General features: G+C 42.8%; 1 protein-coding gene across 3 annotated transcripts in view; it reads right to left on the reverse strand.

Annotated features, from left to right (window-relative positions):
- Positions 1 to 2,046: 2,046 nt before the first annotated feature.
- notch2 (notch receptor 2) overlaps positions 2,047 to 17,813 on the reverse strand; it is a 45,130-nt gene continuing 29,363 nt past the window's right edge. The window contains exons 8-35 of one of the 3 annotated variants that reach the window (XM_034582695.1): positions 17,232 to 17,387; positions 16,951 to 17,136; positions 16,387 to 16,500; positions 16,121 to 16,234; positions 15,668 to 15,901; positions 14,291 to 14,401; positions 13,994 to 14,186; positions 13,494 to 13,639; positions 13,250 to 13,363; positions 12,985 to 13,104; positions 12,730 to 12,882; positions 11,857 to 12,085; positions 11,358 to 11,559; positions 11,064 to 11,217; positions 10,630 to 10,814; positions 10,365 to 10,497; positions 9,761 to 10,012; positions 9,450 to 9,562; positions 8,071 to 8,606; positions 7,645 to 7,986; positions 7,372 to 7,514; positions 7,040 to 7,241; positions 6,284 to 6,371; positions 5,978 to 6,131; positions 5,576 to 5,895; positions 5,303 to 5,450; positions 4,946 to 5,043; positions 2,047 to 4,017 (exon numbers count right to left, since the gene is read on the reverse strand). In XM_034582695.1, the coding sequence (XP_034438586.1) occupies positions 2,581 to 4,017; positions 4,946 to 5,043; positions 5,303 to 5,450; positions 5,576 to 5,895; positions 5,978 to 6,131; positions 6,284 to 6,371; positions 7,040 to 7,241; positions 7,372 to 7,514; positions 7,645 to 7,986; positions 8,071 to 8,606; positions 9,450 to 9,562; positions 9,761 to 10,012; positions 10,365 to 10,497; positions 10,630 to 10,814; positions 11,064 to 11,217; positions 11,358 to 11,559; positions 11,857 to 12,085; positions 12,730 to 12,882; positions 12,985 to 13,104; positions 13,250 to 13,363; positions 13,494 to 13,639; positions 13,994 to 14,186; positions 14,291 to 14,401; positions 15,668 to 15,901; positions 16,121 to 16,234; positions 16,387 to 16,500; positions 16,951 to 17,136; positions 17,232 to 17,387 (6,377 nt within the window). In that variant the 3' untranslated portion in view covers positions 2,047 to 2,580. Of the gene's footprint in view, positions 4,018 to 4,945; positions 5,044 to 5,302; positions 5,451 to 5,575; positions 5,896 to 5,977; positions 6,132 to 6,283; positions 6,372 to 7,039; positions 7,249 to 7,359; positions 7,515 to 7,644; positions 7,987 to 8,070; positions 8,607 to 9,449; positions 9,563 to 9,760; positions 10,013 to 10,364; positions 10,498 to 10,629; positions 10,815 to 11,063; positions 11,218 to 11,357; positions 11,560 to 11,856; positions 12,086 to 12,729; positions 12,883 to 12,984; positions 13,105 to 13,249; positions 13,364 to 13,493; positions 13,640 to 13,993; positions 14,187 to 14,290; positions 14,402 to 15,667; positions 15,902 to 16,120; positions 16,235 to 16,386; positions 16,501 to 16,950; positions 17,137 to 17,231; positions 17,388 to 17,813 lie in introns of those variants that run through there. The other 2 variants (XM_034582698.1, XM_034582697.1) reach the window with 2 other exon arrangements.

Raw genomic sequence — 17,813 nt, forward strand, 5'->3', positions numbered from 1 at the left:
CATTCAAGTAAAAGCCCATGTAAAAAACATTGTGCTGCAGGAGCAGCTCCTCTGCAAAACATATTGTTGAACTGAAGCCAAATATTGTGCACTGAACAGATGCTGTAATATGAATTTATAATAATGTGAATATTGTTCATTGAATAGATAAAGTTGCATAACTGCCTTTCTTTGTGTATATTTATGCTTGTACATTCAGCCCTTAACAGAAATTGGAAAAACTAATACATATGACCTTCCTAAGTGGGTTTCTTGGAAGATATCAGGGTGGTAGATCTCAGCTTACGTTTGGAATTAAAAAGTGATCTTGGGCTCGAAAATGTACATAGATTCACTGTTTAAATGTGTCATCAAGACTAGAAAGGTGAAATATAAATGTATTTATTTACAATTTATCAAACTACATCCTGTAACTACCCATCAACCCTATATTAATTTGTTGTATTGGAGTAACAAAAAAAACTGTAGAGAGGAAGCAGATACTTCTCTAAACAATATTTACTGAAAGAATCAAGTTGTTACGTTGTTGTATGCCTTTGAAATAAAAAGTCATATTTTAAAGGACTGAGCACGAATTCAACGTGATGTGTGATTGAACAGCATCCGTTAAAGGTCTAATTGAGAAACGATGGAAAATCAATGAGAAATTAACACAAGAACATGATGAACACAGTAGCTACATCAAATAAGACTGAAGAGCAGAAATCTATGAGGATCTGGGCTTTATTTCAGTAAGCACATTTTTGGTTGATCATTTGGTTTATTTTTTTCCAACAGACAACTTATTTCATCAGTTTTAGTCTTCTATCGTATACAAACATGGTGACAACTACTTCATATGACATGTATATTATAGGGTATTTGGTTAACAGAAGAAAGTACAAAAAAAAACATTTTATATACAGAACATAAACACAGCCTTGCATATGTACGGAGCTAAAACGCTTGATACTTGTGAGAGAAAAAAATCCTGTTCACTGACATCTCCATGTACAGCACGTGTTTGTGAAACTGCAGGGATTTCCTTAGTACAGAGTAAAGGCCTGAGCAGGCACAGGGAATATCAATGAAAGATTAATAATTCGGTTTCTTTACAGATATTTAAGTCATTATTCAAAACAAAGAGAACCTTTCCTGCTACAGGTTGCTTGTGCTTTGAGTATCGCTTTTTATAGATCATTATTATTATTAACAGGAATTTGGACTCGATGTACATTTTTGGCTGAATCAAACAAAATTTGGTCTTAGAGACACTGATGTTCTTTGTTTAAGTCTCAAAGGTAAAACAGTGAATGATTGTCCGTGTTCACAGAGCAGTCACACAAAGCTATGCTCAACATCTACTTTAAGAAGAAAGATAAAAAAAACCCCATTATTAAACTGTACTCACCCCCAGACTTGGTTTATGAATCATGAGAATTTAAGAAGGTGCAGAGTTACACTGATTGTAGTTAAGCAAAAGGCAAAACTGGTTAAATGATTTTGAAAGAGAAACTATTTAGAAAAGAGGGAGTTTAAAGTTAGAAACATGCACCTCTGTAACATTCAGAATCATTGAAGAAGTGCGAACAGTATTCATGTAAAAAAAAAATAAAACACAAGAAAAAAGTCTATGTACATTTCATCATACAACAAACTAAACCTGGTGGCACAACAGTACCAGAGAGTGTGACGGAGCAAATCTGTTTGTATGTCTCTCAAGCCTATAGTGGCACCATCTGTGACAAATCCTGATTTTGTTTTAAAATCAACTCTTTCTGTATTTCTGTAACAGTAACTGTCTTCAATATATATAATACATTGCCTGTTATGTAGTAAAAAGATGCCTCTGTGCAGGTCTTTCTACTGTGTCATTTCCTCGGTGTTCGTCTTTCTTAGCAGGCAACAGTCTTTTATAAAAGTTGCCCTTTAGCACAGTAAAAAAAAATGCATGAATATAAAACAATTAAGGCAAAAAACCAGTTAGTTTCGCTTTGAGAATAAAAGCTTAACTTAATGTGACCCATCGTATTAAAAAAAGTAGAGTGAATGGTTTCAACTAGGAGTTAGTATCGGCAGGCTCATCACATTAAACAACATAAAGATAGCACATAGCAGGAAGAAATAACAATGTCCTCCAATGTCGATGCAGAACGTCTGCAGTCCATCTCAACAGTCTGTTTCTCTTATGAAACTCCAGCTGATCAGCGGTCATCAGTTCCGCGATGATCCCTCGATAAAACGTTTGTGTTTGGTGCCAAGGCCCAAAAAGAAAAGTCCGGACTCAGATAGCAGAGGGTTGAAGTAACTACACAGAAAAACTGATTTTAGCTCATGATCGACTCCACAATTTTTGGTGTTGAGAAAGTTTGATATCTAGCTGATAATACTCGACGTTTTAGAAACTATACACACAGCTTTCTTAAGTGCAAAGAGGAGAAGAACACAATAAAGGGGGAGGTGACCGATAATAAAAATCAAGAACATACAAGGAGAACTAACAAGAGAGGTGAGAAAAGCACTGGATGAATTATTACGTGTTGTTACTCAAACTACAGAGAACCCTAAAGTCCGTCTATTTGTGCTTTCCTCTCGGCTGGCCTACGCAAACACCTGCATGTTTCCGAGCTGAGGCTGTTGAGAGGCCTGCTGCATCTGCTGCGACTGCGGCTGCGGCTGCACCTGCTCTGGAATGTGTGTGTGGCGGGATGACGGCAGTGCGTGGTGGGGGTTCCCCAGAGGGGTGGGGCTGGTGGTGACGTCAGACCAGTCTGAGTTGGAGTGCGGCGAAGAGGACGACCAAGGGTCTGGGGACTCCGGTGAAGGGGTGAGATATGGGTGCTCGCTGGGCGGGTGGGCAGAGTGGCCGGGAGTGGTACCCTCGGAACCGGCGGTGGCGTAGCTGTGCTGGGAGGGGGGCGTGGGGTATTTATCCACAGGGCTCTGCATGGGCGGATAGGAGGGCAGTGGTCGAGGCTGGCCCTCGATCCCTCCGTGGCCGACGTTGTGTGGATGCTGCAGGGTGTGGGAGAGCCCGTGCGTCATGCTCATCTGCTCAGGCATCTGGTACATCATTCCCTGGCTGCAGTGGAGGTGGCCTGATGTCTGCTGGGGGCGAGCCTGACTCTGGTTCTGCACCTGGGATTGTGTGACTTGTACCTGCCCTGGCTGAGGCTGCTTCATCATCGCCTGGCCTCCTCCGGGAGCCATCATCTGGAAGGTGACAATCGGCGGCAGCTGCTCTCTGCTCATGGTGACATTCATGGGCGTCAGCATCGCACCCTGACCGTGGTGTTGGCCCATGCCTGGGTGAGATCCCCCCATCTGGTGCGGTACGAGGCCAAACATGTGGCCGCTGTAGCCGTGCTTGGCCATGCCCACCCAGCCCTGCTGCTGCCCCAGCATGTGGCTGACGGGGGGCAGCATCGGTCTGGATGTGGGGCTGCTCAGGAGGGGAGGAGAGTTTGCTGTTGAGGAGACGGCGCCGGACACGTCGCCTGTGTATGAGTGTGGCGATTCCAGTGAGTCGACAGGTGACATGGTGACAGAGCTCTCTGGAAGTCCTCCTGCTGCTTTGACGCCATTCGCACTCCCTCCTCCCGCTGTACCTCCCCCACTTCCTCCTCCCGCAGCCACACCCGGCCCCTCGCCTCCCGCAGGCTTCTTCCTTCTCTTCGCCTTCATGTCTTTCAGGTCCTTAGCTACCCCGCCAACACCTCCCACCTTCGCTCCGCCCCCGCCCCTCCTGCTCTTCTTTCCCTGTGGCCCAGGCCTCATGCCGATGAAGCCCGCTCCATTGGCACCACACATAACAGAGTTTCCTCCTCCACCCATGTGGTTCGGCCCGTTGTGTGGACTGTGAACCAGATTGTACTGGTCCAGCAGGCGAACGATGTCATGATGCATCCGTTCTTGGGCAGTGTCACGGGGCAGACGATCCAGGTGATCGGTGATGTCACGGTTGGAATAGTGGTCGAGAAGAACCTGAGCTGCCTCGAAGCTGCCTTCTCTGGCTGCCAGGAAGAGTGGGGTCTCCTCCTGTAGGAAACACAAATGGATTAATACATGTATAATATACATAATACGTGTATCAACACATGTCATAGAGTAGAAATTCAATGTCAACATGTAGGTAAGCAGTTCAGTACATTCAGTCTATTCAATGATGTGCAGTAATAAAGTAGAAAGGAGCCTCAGTGTTAGTGCAAACATGAAGACTTTCTCTGTCTTCATTCCCAATCATCTTCCTCCCTCTCCACCTCTTCTAATCAGCTGACTGTTTGGTGTTTGCAGTAATCCAATCAGATCTTAATCAGCCAATCATGTTGTTGCTGTCAGGATTTAAATCTGTTCTCCTCTCTGTCGCTGTCAGCTGTCGTTTCAGTATTTCACTGAGACCCTCCTCAGTCACCTCCAGTCTCCATGTCAAGTGTCAACTTCATCTTGCGAACAGCACGATCTCTCATTCATATCAGATCACTTTCTTCTCTCATTGTGCACGGCAAACAAATGAATTCATTTGAATTTACTGTGCTTACAGAGATTTTAGTAATTGGCCCCTTATTCAGTTAATCATCTTTCTGATTAGTTATACGATTACTTTTTCTCCAATACAACCTTCAAGACTTAGGTCTGCAGTTTAACTTTAACAACAGGACAACTGGTTAATGACATGATGTTTAAGTGACAGTCAATCCTGTGTGAAGTGAGTGTTGAGTAATAAACAGACACGATACACAAAAAGCTGAATTTTGTTTGGGGTTTCACTTAAAACTTTACATTTAAGCAAAAGGAAATAAATCTGTGTATGAAAGTCTTTTTGGTTAATACTTACTTCCTGATGCACCATTTATATAATACTTATACTGCTATAGATTTTATTTTAGCACTTTTCCAGTGAGGTAACTTTAAAACAAAATGAGAATAAGGTCTGAAAAAGAAGATGAATGAAAACAGAAGAACAGACCTTATTGTCTTGCATGTCACGGTTTGCTCCGTTCTTCAAAAGCACGAGAGTGGCCTCCACGTTATTAACTGCAGCTGCCCAGTGCAGAGCAGATTTGCCTGAAAGAAGTGAGAAAAAACAAAGAAGCACATCCATGTTAACCAGAGTGAAATAATAAAAAATGTAGTGGTCAAGAACTTTATAAAAAATTGCTATTCAACTAAACTTAAATTTACAGTCAGACTTGGATACTTCTCCTGCTTAACAAGCAGGTTAATCTTGCTGATACCACAGGTTGAATTCAGTACAAGCTGTATTGCTGACCAGACATCCAGTACAACACAAGGACATTTCACTAAACAATTTACGGTTCCTGACCGTGGTCGTCGACAGCGTTAATGTCAGCGTGGCAGTGGATCAGCTCCTCCACCATGCCCTCCACAGCGAGCCTGGCTGCCAGGACCAGGGGAGTTGTGCCGTCATTCATCCTGGAATCTAGTTCTGTTGCACGATTACGGATCAGAATCTAGGAGACGACAAAGATACAGACACAACAGAGATGATGAATAATGATGAAAGTCTTTAGTGAAGCGGCTGTCAGAGTTAGTCATCAGTTTATAAATCAAATTCAAGCTCAGACAGTCATCTCACCTGGAAGACTCCCTGGGCATCAGCTGCCACAGCAGCATGCAATGGAGTTCTGCCCATGTTGTCATGGCCGTTGGGGTCTGCTCCAGCGTCCAGCAGTCTCTTGGCAGCATCAGCTCTGGCGTAGCGAGCAGCCAGGTGAAGGGCCGTTTCTCCAGTGCGGTCGGTCTGGGCCATTAGGGAAGCACCCTGAGAGATCAGGTCTGAAATGACGCTCGGCCCTGGTTCATCTCCTCCACTCTCCTCATCCTCGTCTCCCTGCAGGCTGCAGTCTGGGCCTCCGCCGTTCCGCAGCGATGCCAACATCAGCGGAGTGAAGCCATCTGACAGAGGAGTTATTTATTATAAAGAGAAACGACTGAAAATGAGTCACGTCTCAAAAGTTTTGAGGTTAAGTTTTCTCACCAGGTCCCTTGACATTAACATCCAGACAGTCAGCATCCAAGTCGGCCTGTGGGGGAGTGAGCATAATATCAGCAGCCTTGCGGTGCTGCAGGGTCCACTCCCTTTGGTCAATTCCACCATCCATATTGATGGGCAGCAAAGGCTTATCTTCAGTCTATAAAGAAGCAACAGAACTTGAAACTAAATTCCCAACAACCAAAAACACTTACTTATATTTTAAACATTTGTTTCACCCAACTTCAATTTTAACTGCTCCAATCCATCAGCTTTATTTGGACTATTCGTTTTCTTTCTCACTTCACTTACTCTTGGTTTCTTGGAGGGGACATCTTCATCCATCCATCTTTGACTCTGACCTCCATCAATCAGGGCTCCATCCTGGGTCTTGAAATTCCTGATATGACAGAAAACTATTTCAGTAATGCTCTAATTGTTTCTTACATTATTCCAGCTGTTCTCTGTTTCATAACTCCGTCTAACACCAGTATTGTTCAGTGGGAGCTGATCAGTACAACCAGAGTATCTATACACAAAAAATAATCTTTACATTAGGAATGGTACCCGTATCACCTGAGACACCCAACATTTTACTCTGGTATGAAGTCTCACTTAGCTGTTGGTATCATTTAGCTTGTTTAAAGGAGACATATTGTGCTTTGTAAGTTTCCCCCTTTTCTTCTAATGTTATATAGATATACAATTCCCTGTATTTGCATAATGCATGTCTAGCAACTAGTCTGCCATGCTCCCTAACAAAACCAGGTGAAGTGGGAGTGGAGGCTGACACTTCCTCACACACTGGTAGCAGTTGACCACTCACAATAGACAGGACCAGCCTGCCAATCAGAACAGACTGGGCTTTATCAGGAGGGGGCCTTAAAGAGACAGGAGCTAAACCAAGTGTTTCAGACAGAGACTGAAAAGAGGAGCTGCAGCAATGGACAGTATGAGGAAGTGATGTGTTTTCTGAACATTAGAGCATGTGAACATAACAAATTCAAATTATGAACCTGAATGTGGGCATGATACTCTTTAAAACAAACTGTCTGTGCACCCACTTACTTCAGGTCAAAGTCATCTTGTCCAACAGGTTCTCTTCTCTTGTCATTTTTAGTGGCCAAGAAGCCATCTGGCAGCCACAGAACACCATTTTTATGCTTCCTCTTGGCTGCGAGCATCCCCAGCACCAGAATGAGCAGAATAATAACCACCGCCACTCCAATCATGTACATGAGAAGCGGCTTCACAATAGGCATCGGGTCATCTGGAAGATACAAACACTGGTTAGCACACACCAGATGTTGTGTCTTCTTTTGATTTAGGTTTTTGCCAAATGGGTAATGGAAGTAAAGTTTAAATTTAAAGGTTGAATTTAATTAACTGCTTACCATAACTGCCAACAGACACTAATGGGTAAGGCAGTTCAGCCTTGATGTGTGCTGCAGCGATGAAGGCCGCAGCCTCATCTGTGTTGGAGAAACAGTCGACTGAACTCTCGGCACATTTACGGTTGTCAATTTGCAGGTGCACCTCCGAGCTGCACAAACAGATGTGGAAATACAAAGACAGTTAATGCCACACAGTCAATTGGTGATTAAGTATTACGTATATACGAGTCCAAGAAACAGGACTAACTATCTGACGGTGCCATCAGGAACAATCCTTACCCAATAACCTCTCTCTCTAGCTCTCGTTTGCTTCTGCTCCTCTGTATGTATCGTTCCTGCTCCTCCTGTTCCCTGAAATATGGATACACCATTGGCTGATTGTTTGTATCTAGCTTCACGTGCAGGTTGGTGTGCAACAGGGCTCCCAGGGAACGCAAGAAACCATTCAGGTCTCCAAGCAGTTCCTTGGGTTGCAGCCGGACCACGATGATCAGCGAGCCAACTGCTGATTTGGGTGGAGTGTCAGTGGAACAGTCCAGGCCGTCCCAGCCACAAGCCTCTGTGGAGCAGCTCTTGTCACAGATGCCATCATGGTAGTGGTCTGCGCAGTACTTGTCATACCTGTGTACACAGAACAAGAAGGACAGATGTTCGGTGATGTGGCCTCAAAACATTTATGACTTTAGATATAAAAGGGTCACATACTTGCAGGGGCTCGGCGCAGTCTCCTGGCACTCAAAGCTGTCAAAGAGACATCCGGCGTTGTCGCACTCCTTATTACAATGTCCATTCTTGAAGAGATCCCAGCAGGGGACACTGGCAGTGCAATTCACCCAAGGCTGTTGCCAGTTGAGCGAGCAGTCCCCTCCGTCCCAATGGCACTCGTGGTTGTTACACTGATCATCGCACACTCTGTCCCTTGACTGCATCTCACATTGCGCATAGGGGCAGGTCTGAGTGGGTAGTACGGGGAGTTTGTTTTCGCAGATTCGTCCGGAGAAGTACATGGGACAACGACAGCTGTACTGGTTTGGGTTGGACGGGTCCTTGACGCAGGATCCTCCATTTTGGCAGAACCACTGACACCTCTGTTCATTCTCACAATGTGTCCCAGTGAATCCCGACTGGCATTGGCAGTACACGTGGCCAACTGGTGACTCCACACAGCGTCCACCGTTCTGACAATGTAGCTTTGCACAGTGGCCTTCTCTTTCTATTTCGCAATTGAACCCAGCAAAGCCCTACAAAACAAAACATGTCGTTAAAGTGTGATAGCAATAGAGTTATTTTAAAAGTTAAGCTTGGCTACACATATTTCTAATGTACATCTAGGTTCTCCTGCACATTTGCTGCTTGTCTACTATACCTGAGCCATGGTGTGGCCCTCTGAAGCAAGCAAGAGAATAACAGAGGGAGCGAGATGTTAGTGCAGAGAAAAACAAGCTTTTAGTGATATATCTATGTTCCACAATAAGAACAAAAGAAAGGAAAACACAGAAGTAATAGTATCCAGCTGTCTTTTATAAGCCTATGGTGTCACTCTACTGTAATCTGACAAAGAAATAAATGATCCTCTAAGATTTAAGTAATAATTAAACATCAGAAACCTTGTTTGTATTCTTGATTTTTAAAGAATGTAAAACTTTCCTTATCAAACTTCTTTATCAATACAATTCTAAATTATATTTATTTCTTTATTTCTTATTAACCAAAGTTTACGTTGACTGTGTGATAGTAGTATTGGAGGAATGTGTGGTGGCCAATCAAGACACAAGAATATAACTGGAAAATGGAAGATTACAGAATAAAGAGCAAAAATCAAAACAGAGAACAAAACATGCAAATACGTGGCATGCCAATGGTTATTTGAAAGACTGATGAGCACAGCGCTGTTAACCAATACAAGACAACAACCTCAAATAAATGCATTACATCACACATGCAATAAGGAGAGTACTGCATTACACTGATCAAATTACTAGAGTGCATGGAAACACAATGACTGTAAAGCTCGTTTGTGACTGTAAAATAACTGTTTGAAACAGTGATATCCTATAATGTTAGAAAAGGACAGAGAATCTTACAGAAGCACAGGAGCAGATGTAGCCATGGACTGAGCTCATGTTCATGGAGCAGAAGCCACCGTTGTGACATGGCCTAGATAGACACAGATCCACCATGGACTCACAATGACGACCTTGAGAGACGAAAGTCAGGAAAAAGATAAAGTAAAATAGAAAACTGAAATACTTTGCAGAATTAATCAAGACATTTACATACATGAAACTTTGTACATAAAAACACTAACGCCTTTCTGATTTTGTAACAGAAAAATGACTTGATATAGTGATCCTGGTGATGTTATGTCCCTTTGAGCAGCTAAATATAAATGTACCCGTGTATCCATGGCGACAGCGACACTGGTAATTGTTGACCAGCTGCACGCAGTCGAGGCTGCCGGGGGCGTGGCAGGGCCCAGACAGGCATTCATTGAGATCTCCCTCACAGTGTTCTCCAACGAATCCTGGAGGGCAGGAGCACGTGTAACGGCCGATACCGTCCACACACTGTCCTCCGTTCCGACAGCGAGGCTCCCAGGAGCCAGGCTTGGGTGCGCAGTCATCCACATTCACTTCACACTGGAGCCCTGCAGAGCAGAAAACAGAAAGATACATCAAGTCACGTTTTAGATGCTTTCAGCTAATTATATCACCAGTCAATCATTTTAAAATACGAAATCAGTCAAATTAACAATGTTTGTCATTTGCTCCACAAGGTTTTTGACCTTTATCCTCCATTACATTTCAAACTTGTGTGTGTGTGTGTGTGTGTGTGTGTGTGTGTGTGTGTGTGTGTGTGTGTGTGTGTGTGTGTGTGTGTGTGTGTGTGTGTGTGTGTGTGTGTGTGTGTGTGTGTGTGTGTGTGTGTGTGTGTGTGTGTGTGTGTGTGTGTGTGTGTGTGTGTGTGTATTTATGTGGATATGCTATATGTAGTCTTACCGTGTGTTCCAGGTGGACAGGCACAGGTGAAGAGGTTTATGAGGTTGATACAGGTCCCTCCATGCAGGCAGGGTTTAGAGTGACATTCATCCACATCATACTCACAGTTCACCCCCTGGTAGCCTGGTTTACACTGTAGCAATGAATCAACAGAGACGATAGCTCAATGTGTGTTTTAGGAATATCGTGGCTAGCTTGGTTTCAACATAACATTTAAAGTAAAGTACAAAACCATCATATAAAAATAGTTGAGAATTTTACTTACAATACACTCGTATGTGCTCTGATAGTCTTTGCATGTAGCTCCGTTCCGACAAGGGTTTGACCGGCACTCATCCACCATCTCTTCACAGTAGCTGCCCATGTATCCCAGCTGACAGTGACACTGGTGGGAATTACCCACATTTATACACCGACCAGCGTTCTTACACACATTCTCCACTTCCACACCTGCAGACGTTTGGAGAAGGACATGGAAATGGTGAATACTGTGAACGTGTGTGTATTATCACTGTCTTGTTTAAACTTCTGTCAAAAATATTTGTATAGCAACACTGAGACTTATCTCTTGACTTTGTTTCTATTTTACAAGAATTCACAATCAACTTGTATGTGATTACAGGTCATCTCAGTCCCACTTTTGAATATTGTGTTCTTTTTTTATTCTGATAACAAACTCAACAAGAAGTAGCTCCAAACCTTTTGTGGCAGCAAAGTCCTGGCAGGAAAGGTTGGGAACATCACAGTAAAGTCCTGTCCATCTCACTGGACAGTGGCAAGTCCAGGAGGATGTTGTCTGAGAGCAGACACCATCATTGTGACAGTGCACCTGGTTGCACAGGTTTACAAGGTTCTGTACGCAAAGAAGGTAAAGAAGAAAATTATTATAGTTGGTTGTAAAAGACCCCAAATTACCAATTTGCCTAAAAAGGGCTTTACGATCTGTACACCATACAACATCTGTACACTTGCAATGATACAAAGACAAATCACCTGGCAGTTCTGTCCATTGTATCCCATGGGGCAGGTGCAGCGATACGTGCCCAGGCCGTCGGCGCAGGTTCCTCCATTCTTACAGGGCTGAGAGTCGCACTCATTCTGCTCATACTCACAGAACGTTCCGTAAAAACCAGGACGGCAACGGCAAGAGAAGGTGTTGATGTCATCAATGCAAATCCCATTGTTCAGGCAGGAGCTGAAAGGAAGGAGAAAAAAAGTAGGGATTGATGAATGAATAAAGAGATAGGGCAAATACAGTATAAAATCAACAAGGAAAGAATTATTATTAAACAAAAATAATTTAATTAATCTACAGGCTTTAATTAACACTCGTTTACCCAAACTAGATAATTTAGGCATAAATATGTTTACATTCCATCAGGAAATTGCGATACAGTACAATTCATCGATGAGGAAAACATTAAGAAAACTAAAATTAAACGCAGCCAAAAAAAGCAAGTTTTCCAGATCAAGCAACGAATAATCCTCTCACCTCTCAGTGCATTCAAGGATGTTGTGTTCACACAGGATTCCATCAAAGCCCGGTCGGCACTCACACACAAAGCTGTTGACGTAGTCCCGGCAGACAGCACTGTTCCTGCAGGGCTGACTGGCACACTCATCTACCTCAGTTTCACAGCGCTCCCCTTCAAAACCAGCGCGGCAGTCACAAGAGAAACTCCCAACATCGTCCAAACAAGAGCCTCCATTCAGGCATGGGTCTGTAGAGAGGAGAGGGGAGGAGGATTTCTATGATCAAAAAGTTTATTTAAGTAGCAGCTACTGAATAATAAATATATTATGAAAACATTTTTTTATAGATAAATGTATCAATGAGAAATCCATCAGGTATCTGGCTGAACTTATAAGGGTAAAAAAGCAACTTCCCTTGTTTTAACAAGACTATGTGTCTGAAATATTTACATCGTGTACAGACTTGTATCCACGTGTAACCCAATAATTCAGTAGACTTTCTATGCTGCTTTTTACTGGTGTTATTTCCTGTTTCCAACTTTATAAAAACATTATATGTGTTGAAAAATATGGGCATAATAAACTAAGAAGTCAAGGTTCCATTAGTAACTATACACACAGGGCTGTGTCTGCCCTGGACTATAGTCCGTCTGCACCCATTACCATTCGGCTATAGGGGAATATTGGAACTTGGAGGCGATCAGTACAAATTACAGTAGCTAATTCCCTGCAAAGTAAACATCACGAAAAAGAGTAAAAGAGTATGTGAAGGGGATTTTGAAAAAGGTAAAAGCCACAATCAGAAGGGGAGATGAACAAGTAACACCCGCAGCCTATATCTGGTGAGTCAGACTACGAACAAGGTGACAGAAAAAGCTGAAGTGAAACTCACTGGGAGAGCAGTCATCAATGTCTGTCTGACAGTTGTGTCCGCTGTATCCAGGTTGACATTTACATGTGTAGCTGCCTTGACTGTTCATGCAGCGACCACCGTTTTTGCAAGGATTCTTTTTGCACTCATCCACATCGTCACGGCAGCGCTGACCTATACAATTGAAAAACATGTATATCAGTACAGGATCAAATACAAATACACAGAATGTGATACAACTGCTCTTGGGCACACAACTCGCAGTTTCATACGCACCTTGCCAACCCGCGGGGCACCTGCAGGTGTAAGAGGTGTAGTCTGCAGATGGATGACACACTCCCCCTCGCTCACATGGATGGGAGGCACAGGGAGCCTGCTCCACCTCACAGTTTTTACCTATATTGACATTGTGCACATTTTAGATAAAGAGAGACATATGTGAATGAAAATGTTTGCTAAAATGACATTCAGGTGGCCGCTACAAAGACTGCTATTGGACTGAAAGTGGGTGTTAATATGGTGGAAATGTGGTATCACTAACCCGTGAATGGTGCACTACATTGACAGGTGTAACTGTTGACTCCATCTATACAAAAGCCTTGGTTCAGACAGGGTCCAGATGCACATTCATCAACATTCTTCTCACAGTTTACACCTGATGACAAGAAAAAGGGTGATTCAAAGAATTCTTTGTTAAAATACAGCCTTGTGCCCTCTATTGATTGCTGAACTAAAAGCTTTAAAATGCTATGCTGAATTACAACAATTATCATGATTGTTTTTACCTCTGAATCCAGGTTGGCATTGACAAGTGTAGCCATTATGTCGGTCCAAACAAGTGCCACCATTCTGGCATGGGCTAAGCTGGCACTCGTCCTTTTCCTGGTCACAGTGCTGTCCCACCCAGCCAGCTTTACACTCACAGCGGTACCTTTCCACAAAGGAGAGGCAAGCATATGCTTAAATGGGAAATTACCCATAAAGCAATAATAACACCAGATGCTTGGGCTATTTTCAGCATCAGTTCCAGCAGTTCAAGTCAGGCTAATTCTTATTATGTGATAATGCAGTTCTAATGTTGAGCAGGGGCAAATTTGTAAAGCAAGTTGGAAAAAAATCTGCAGCTGAAGGGGTAAAGGAAAACACTTTTAAAATAAAACTATAATAAATATAGTATAGTAGTTAAATAATACAATAAAACTAGCCCACACAAATCTGTATGTTAGTCCACATCCAACGGTTGGATTTGATAAACACAGAACGATATTCAAAACATAAAACTTACCCATGTTGCTGTTCAATACATTCCCCATGCACACAAGGCTGCGGAGCACAGTGATTTGTCCCAGAGAGACACAGAGGGCCGTGGGTAGTGGGCGGGCACAGGCAGTAGAACCCGTTGACCTTGTCCGTGCAGGTTCCCCCACTCATACACGGGTTTGAGATACACTCGTTGATCTCCACATCGCATTTAACTCCTATTACAGAGAAATGTAAATGAAGTAAGTTGTATTAAAAGCAAATATTGATTTAATATTTTGTTTATGAAACATAAACAGGTATATCTTTAAGAAAAACTTACCTGTGTATCCTGGGGCGCAAACACATTTGTACTCATTTATGCCGTCCTGGCACTCGCCGTACTCACAGGGGTTACTGGCACAGTCATCTTCATTGATCTCACAGTTTATCCCTGAGGAGAGAAATTACATGTGGTCCCTCACATAGTGTAAGAATAGTCAGGTTATCTGATTTATCATTTTATCTGACTATATAATGTGAACTGATATTTAAAAGCTACAACAACCATGTTCTCGTGGTGAAGTATATCAAGTAGCTGTTTTTAAAAAAAATTTCAACCACCAGGGGGTAGTAGTACTCCATATATAAAAGTTAATGAAGAAGTGAAAATGTTGACAAAAACGGAGACAGGCCTCCGATAGAACAGAGAAATACTACAAGTATGCATAAGACAAGAGAAGAACAAGAGAAACAAGAGAGAGGGAAAGCAAGAGAGAAACAAAGATGTTGGGCAACACAAAGAGAAAATTGGAAAACGAGAGAGAGAACGAGGCACTTCAAAAGAAGGGGAAATGAGGGCATGAAACCTGAAAGTGAAAAAAACCTGACAGGGTGACCTGACGCCAGTTTTGGTAAAGTGAGCTCAGTGCAGACACCGGTACCAGGCCTCAGGGTGACACAACGTACTGAACTTACTAATCCACAGAGCAATGTGGAGTAGCACCACTCGAACCAGACTTGTGACGGCTAACACACATGTCGAAATACTCTACACTTCACAATACACTGAGAGCTACACAGGAAGCTCTAAGTGTGGGGGATGGGGGGGTCTTAACATTTATTTAAGCTGTTCTTCCAACATGACAAAACTATCCGGGGCTCTTTAATGCGATGTGGTAAACACATTATTTAAAACAGATTATTTCAAACAAAATTCTGTCGAGCTAATTTACACTTCAGAGAAAAAAAACAGTTGTGGTACAAAGTGTCAGAGGAACTACAACTCAAAACTAGTTTTGTGTCGATTGTTCAGTCTGTGTGGTTACTATAGCAACCAGATGTCTAGCGGAGTGGAGCTTTGTCTCAAACCGTGCAGACGACATGGCAGCCCACACATTTTCAGGAGCAAGTGGCTCACACTAGACTGTGGAAGATACATACTTGTGAGGCTGATTATAACGAAAAGTGCCTTAATGATGATGATTTTATTCATGTCTACATCAAACACATCAGCACCCACACCAGGTGTTTCAGAGTGATTTGTTATCACAGTCTGGGTTTACACGAGGTATCTTTTTCCCAGGGAATAATACTGCCCCTAAACATCTCCATCAAATATGTCTGTTCCACATGTCGAACAAGACTTTCTTTGAAGAATAAAAATAAATGTGACAAGTCTCACTATGCAGGCACTCATTTTAACACATGAAGTACTCACCTGTAGTTCCTGGTGAGCAGTTGCATTGGTAGGCATTGACCAGGTCGATGCAGCGTCCTCGGTTCTGACAAGGGTTGCTGTGGCACTCTTGGACCTGGATGTTACAGATGGAGCCCGTGTATCCAGGATAGCACTCGCAGGAGAAGGTGGCGATGCCGTCTTTACACACACCATGGTGGCATGGCTCTGGTACGCAGTCATTGATGTTCTCCTCACAAAGTAGGCCAGTGAAGCCTGAGGAAGGACATTTCTTCTTAATAACCAAAACTATTGCATCATGGATCATGTGACTATTTCAGATTGTTTTCTGGGTAAAATAAGACACTGGGGTTTGATGTGGTGGACTCTAACATTGTCCCTGTTTCTATGGCGCAATCAAAGGGCTGGCTAAACAAATCAGAACAAAGACCATGTCACTTCACTTCACTTAAACATAAAGTTATTCCCTTTTACCTTCAGCACATTCACAGTCATATCCGTTGGGTCGGTCGATACACTTGGCCCCATTTAAACAGGGTGTGCTGGAGCACTCATCAATGTCTATCTGGCACATTTCACCACTGAAGCCTGAAAAACCGAACACAGAACAATATGATGAACATAGTAACTACAAATTAAAGACACATTAAATACATTAAAGAACATTTGGAAACGGTTAGGACGACATTCATTGTCATTTTGAGACATCAAGCAGAGTGCATGGCCTCATGTGTACCAACCTGCAGGGCATTCGCAGACAAAGCGGCTGACCTGGTCCAGACATTTACCCTGGTTCAAACAGGGGGAGCTGAGACACTCATCCACCTCTATCTCACAATGAGTCCCCTCAAATCCTGCACAAAAGGAGAGAAATTGATTTTCTCATTAGCTACTGCACTTCTTTATCCAGATCTGGAACATCCAAATTTTGATGCAAATTAAACTGATTAAATTATTGAAACAAATTGAGATGCGTGCATTACATTTCAGTACTTTACATTACAATTCTTTTAGATGACGCTTTTATCCAAAGCCACGTACAATAAGTGCAATTAACAATAAGGGTACAAACCCAGAACAGCAAGAATCATGCAATTAGTCTTAAAAAAGCCAAACTACAAGTGCTACATGTAAGTGCAATATATAAGTGCAACTAAACATAATTTTATAAAATAAAAAAATTATATGAACACCAGCGTTGACGAGTGCACCGTCGTGGCTGAGTTATGTCTTCTGAGAGCTTCTAGTCTGATTGTAAAATTTGTTAAAATGTAAGGTAATACGTTATTTCTCAAGAAAAGTACCAGGCATGCAGATGCAGCTGTAGTCCCCAATGCGATCCAGACAAGTGCCATCGTTCTGGCAGGGGCTTGATGCACACTCATTAACATCTTGTTCACAGCGCGGCCCGGCGTAACCCCTGGCACAGTTACAGGTGAAGGAGCCATCAGTGTTCACACACAGACCACCATGCTCGCAAGGGTTGGTACCTAAGGGGGTAAGAAGAAAATGTTTGAAACCGGAAGAGATAAAATGTATAATATGCATGTACAGACGTTTTAAGAAGGGTAGCCTTTGTTCTTACCGATGCTGCATTCGTCTCTGTCAATGTTGCAGGTGCTGCCGACATAACCAGGTGGACAGTTACAGTTGAACATGCCACTGATTGGGTTGGTGTCACACTGAGAGCCTTCTCTACAGGGGTTACTGATACAGGCATCATCTCTATGGCACAGCAAACCTGGAACGAATAACGTGTTATTAAGCAATAATGACAAATAAGTTTACCCATTTGAAAAAAGGATCCTAATGCAAAGAACCATCTGTGCTGAGACAAAAATGTCACCAGTGAATCTCCATGGTTGTTCGCAGTTTAGAGAAAAACTATTCCAATGTGCCTTTGCTACTAGGTAGACTAGCAAGAGTAGGAATGGGTCACTAAGTTACCATCTATTCTGTTTATAATTAGTGGAAGTGGATTTACATGGATCATGCTATGTGCATTCTCTTCAAGAATAAAGCTTTTGATGAATTAGAAAACTATTAGTTAACCAAAAGTACTATGGAAAACATTAGTTATGCTTCGACTTCCTCAACTGAATGCAGCTGCCTGCTATTCAAAACTCTATCAACAGCAAGTAATCGATAACGAAGAACATATACAGTG

Source organism: Hippoglossus hippoglossus, chromosome 4 (assembly GCF_009819705.1).
Source record: "Hippoglossus hippoglossus isolate fHipHip1 chromosome 4, fHipHip1.pri, whole genome shotgun sequence".
Taxonomy (NCBI): domain Eukaryota; kingdom Metazoa; phylum Chordata; class Actinopteri; order Pleuronectiformes; family Pleuronectidae; genus Hippoglossus; species Hippoglossus hippoglossus.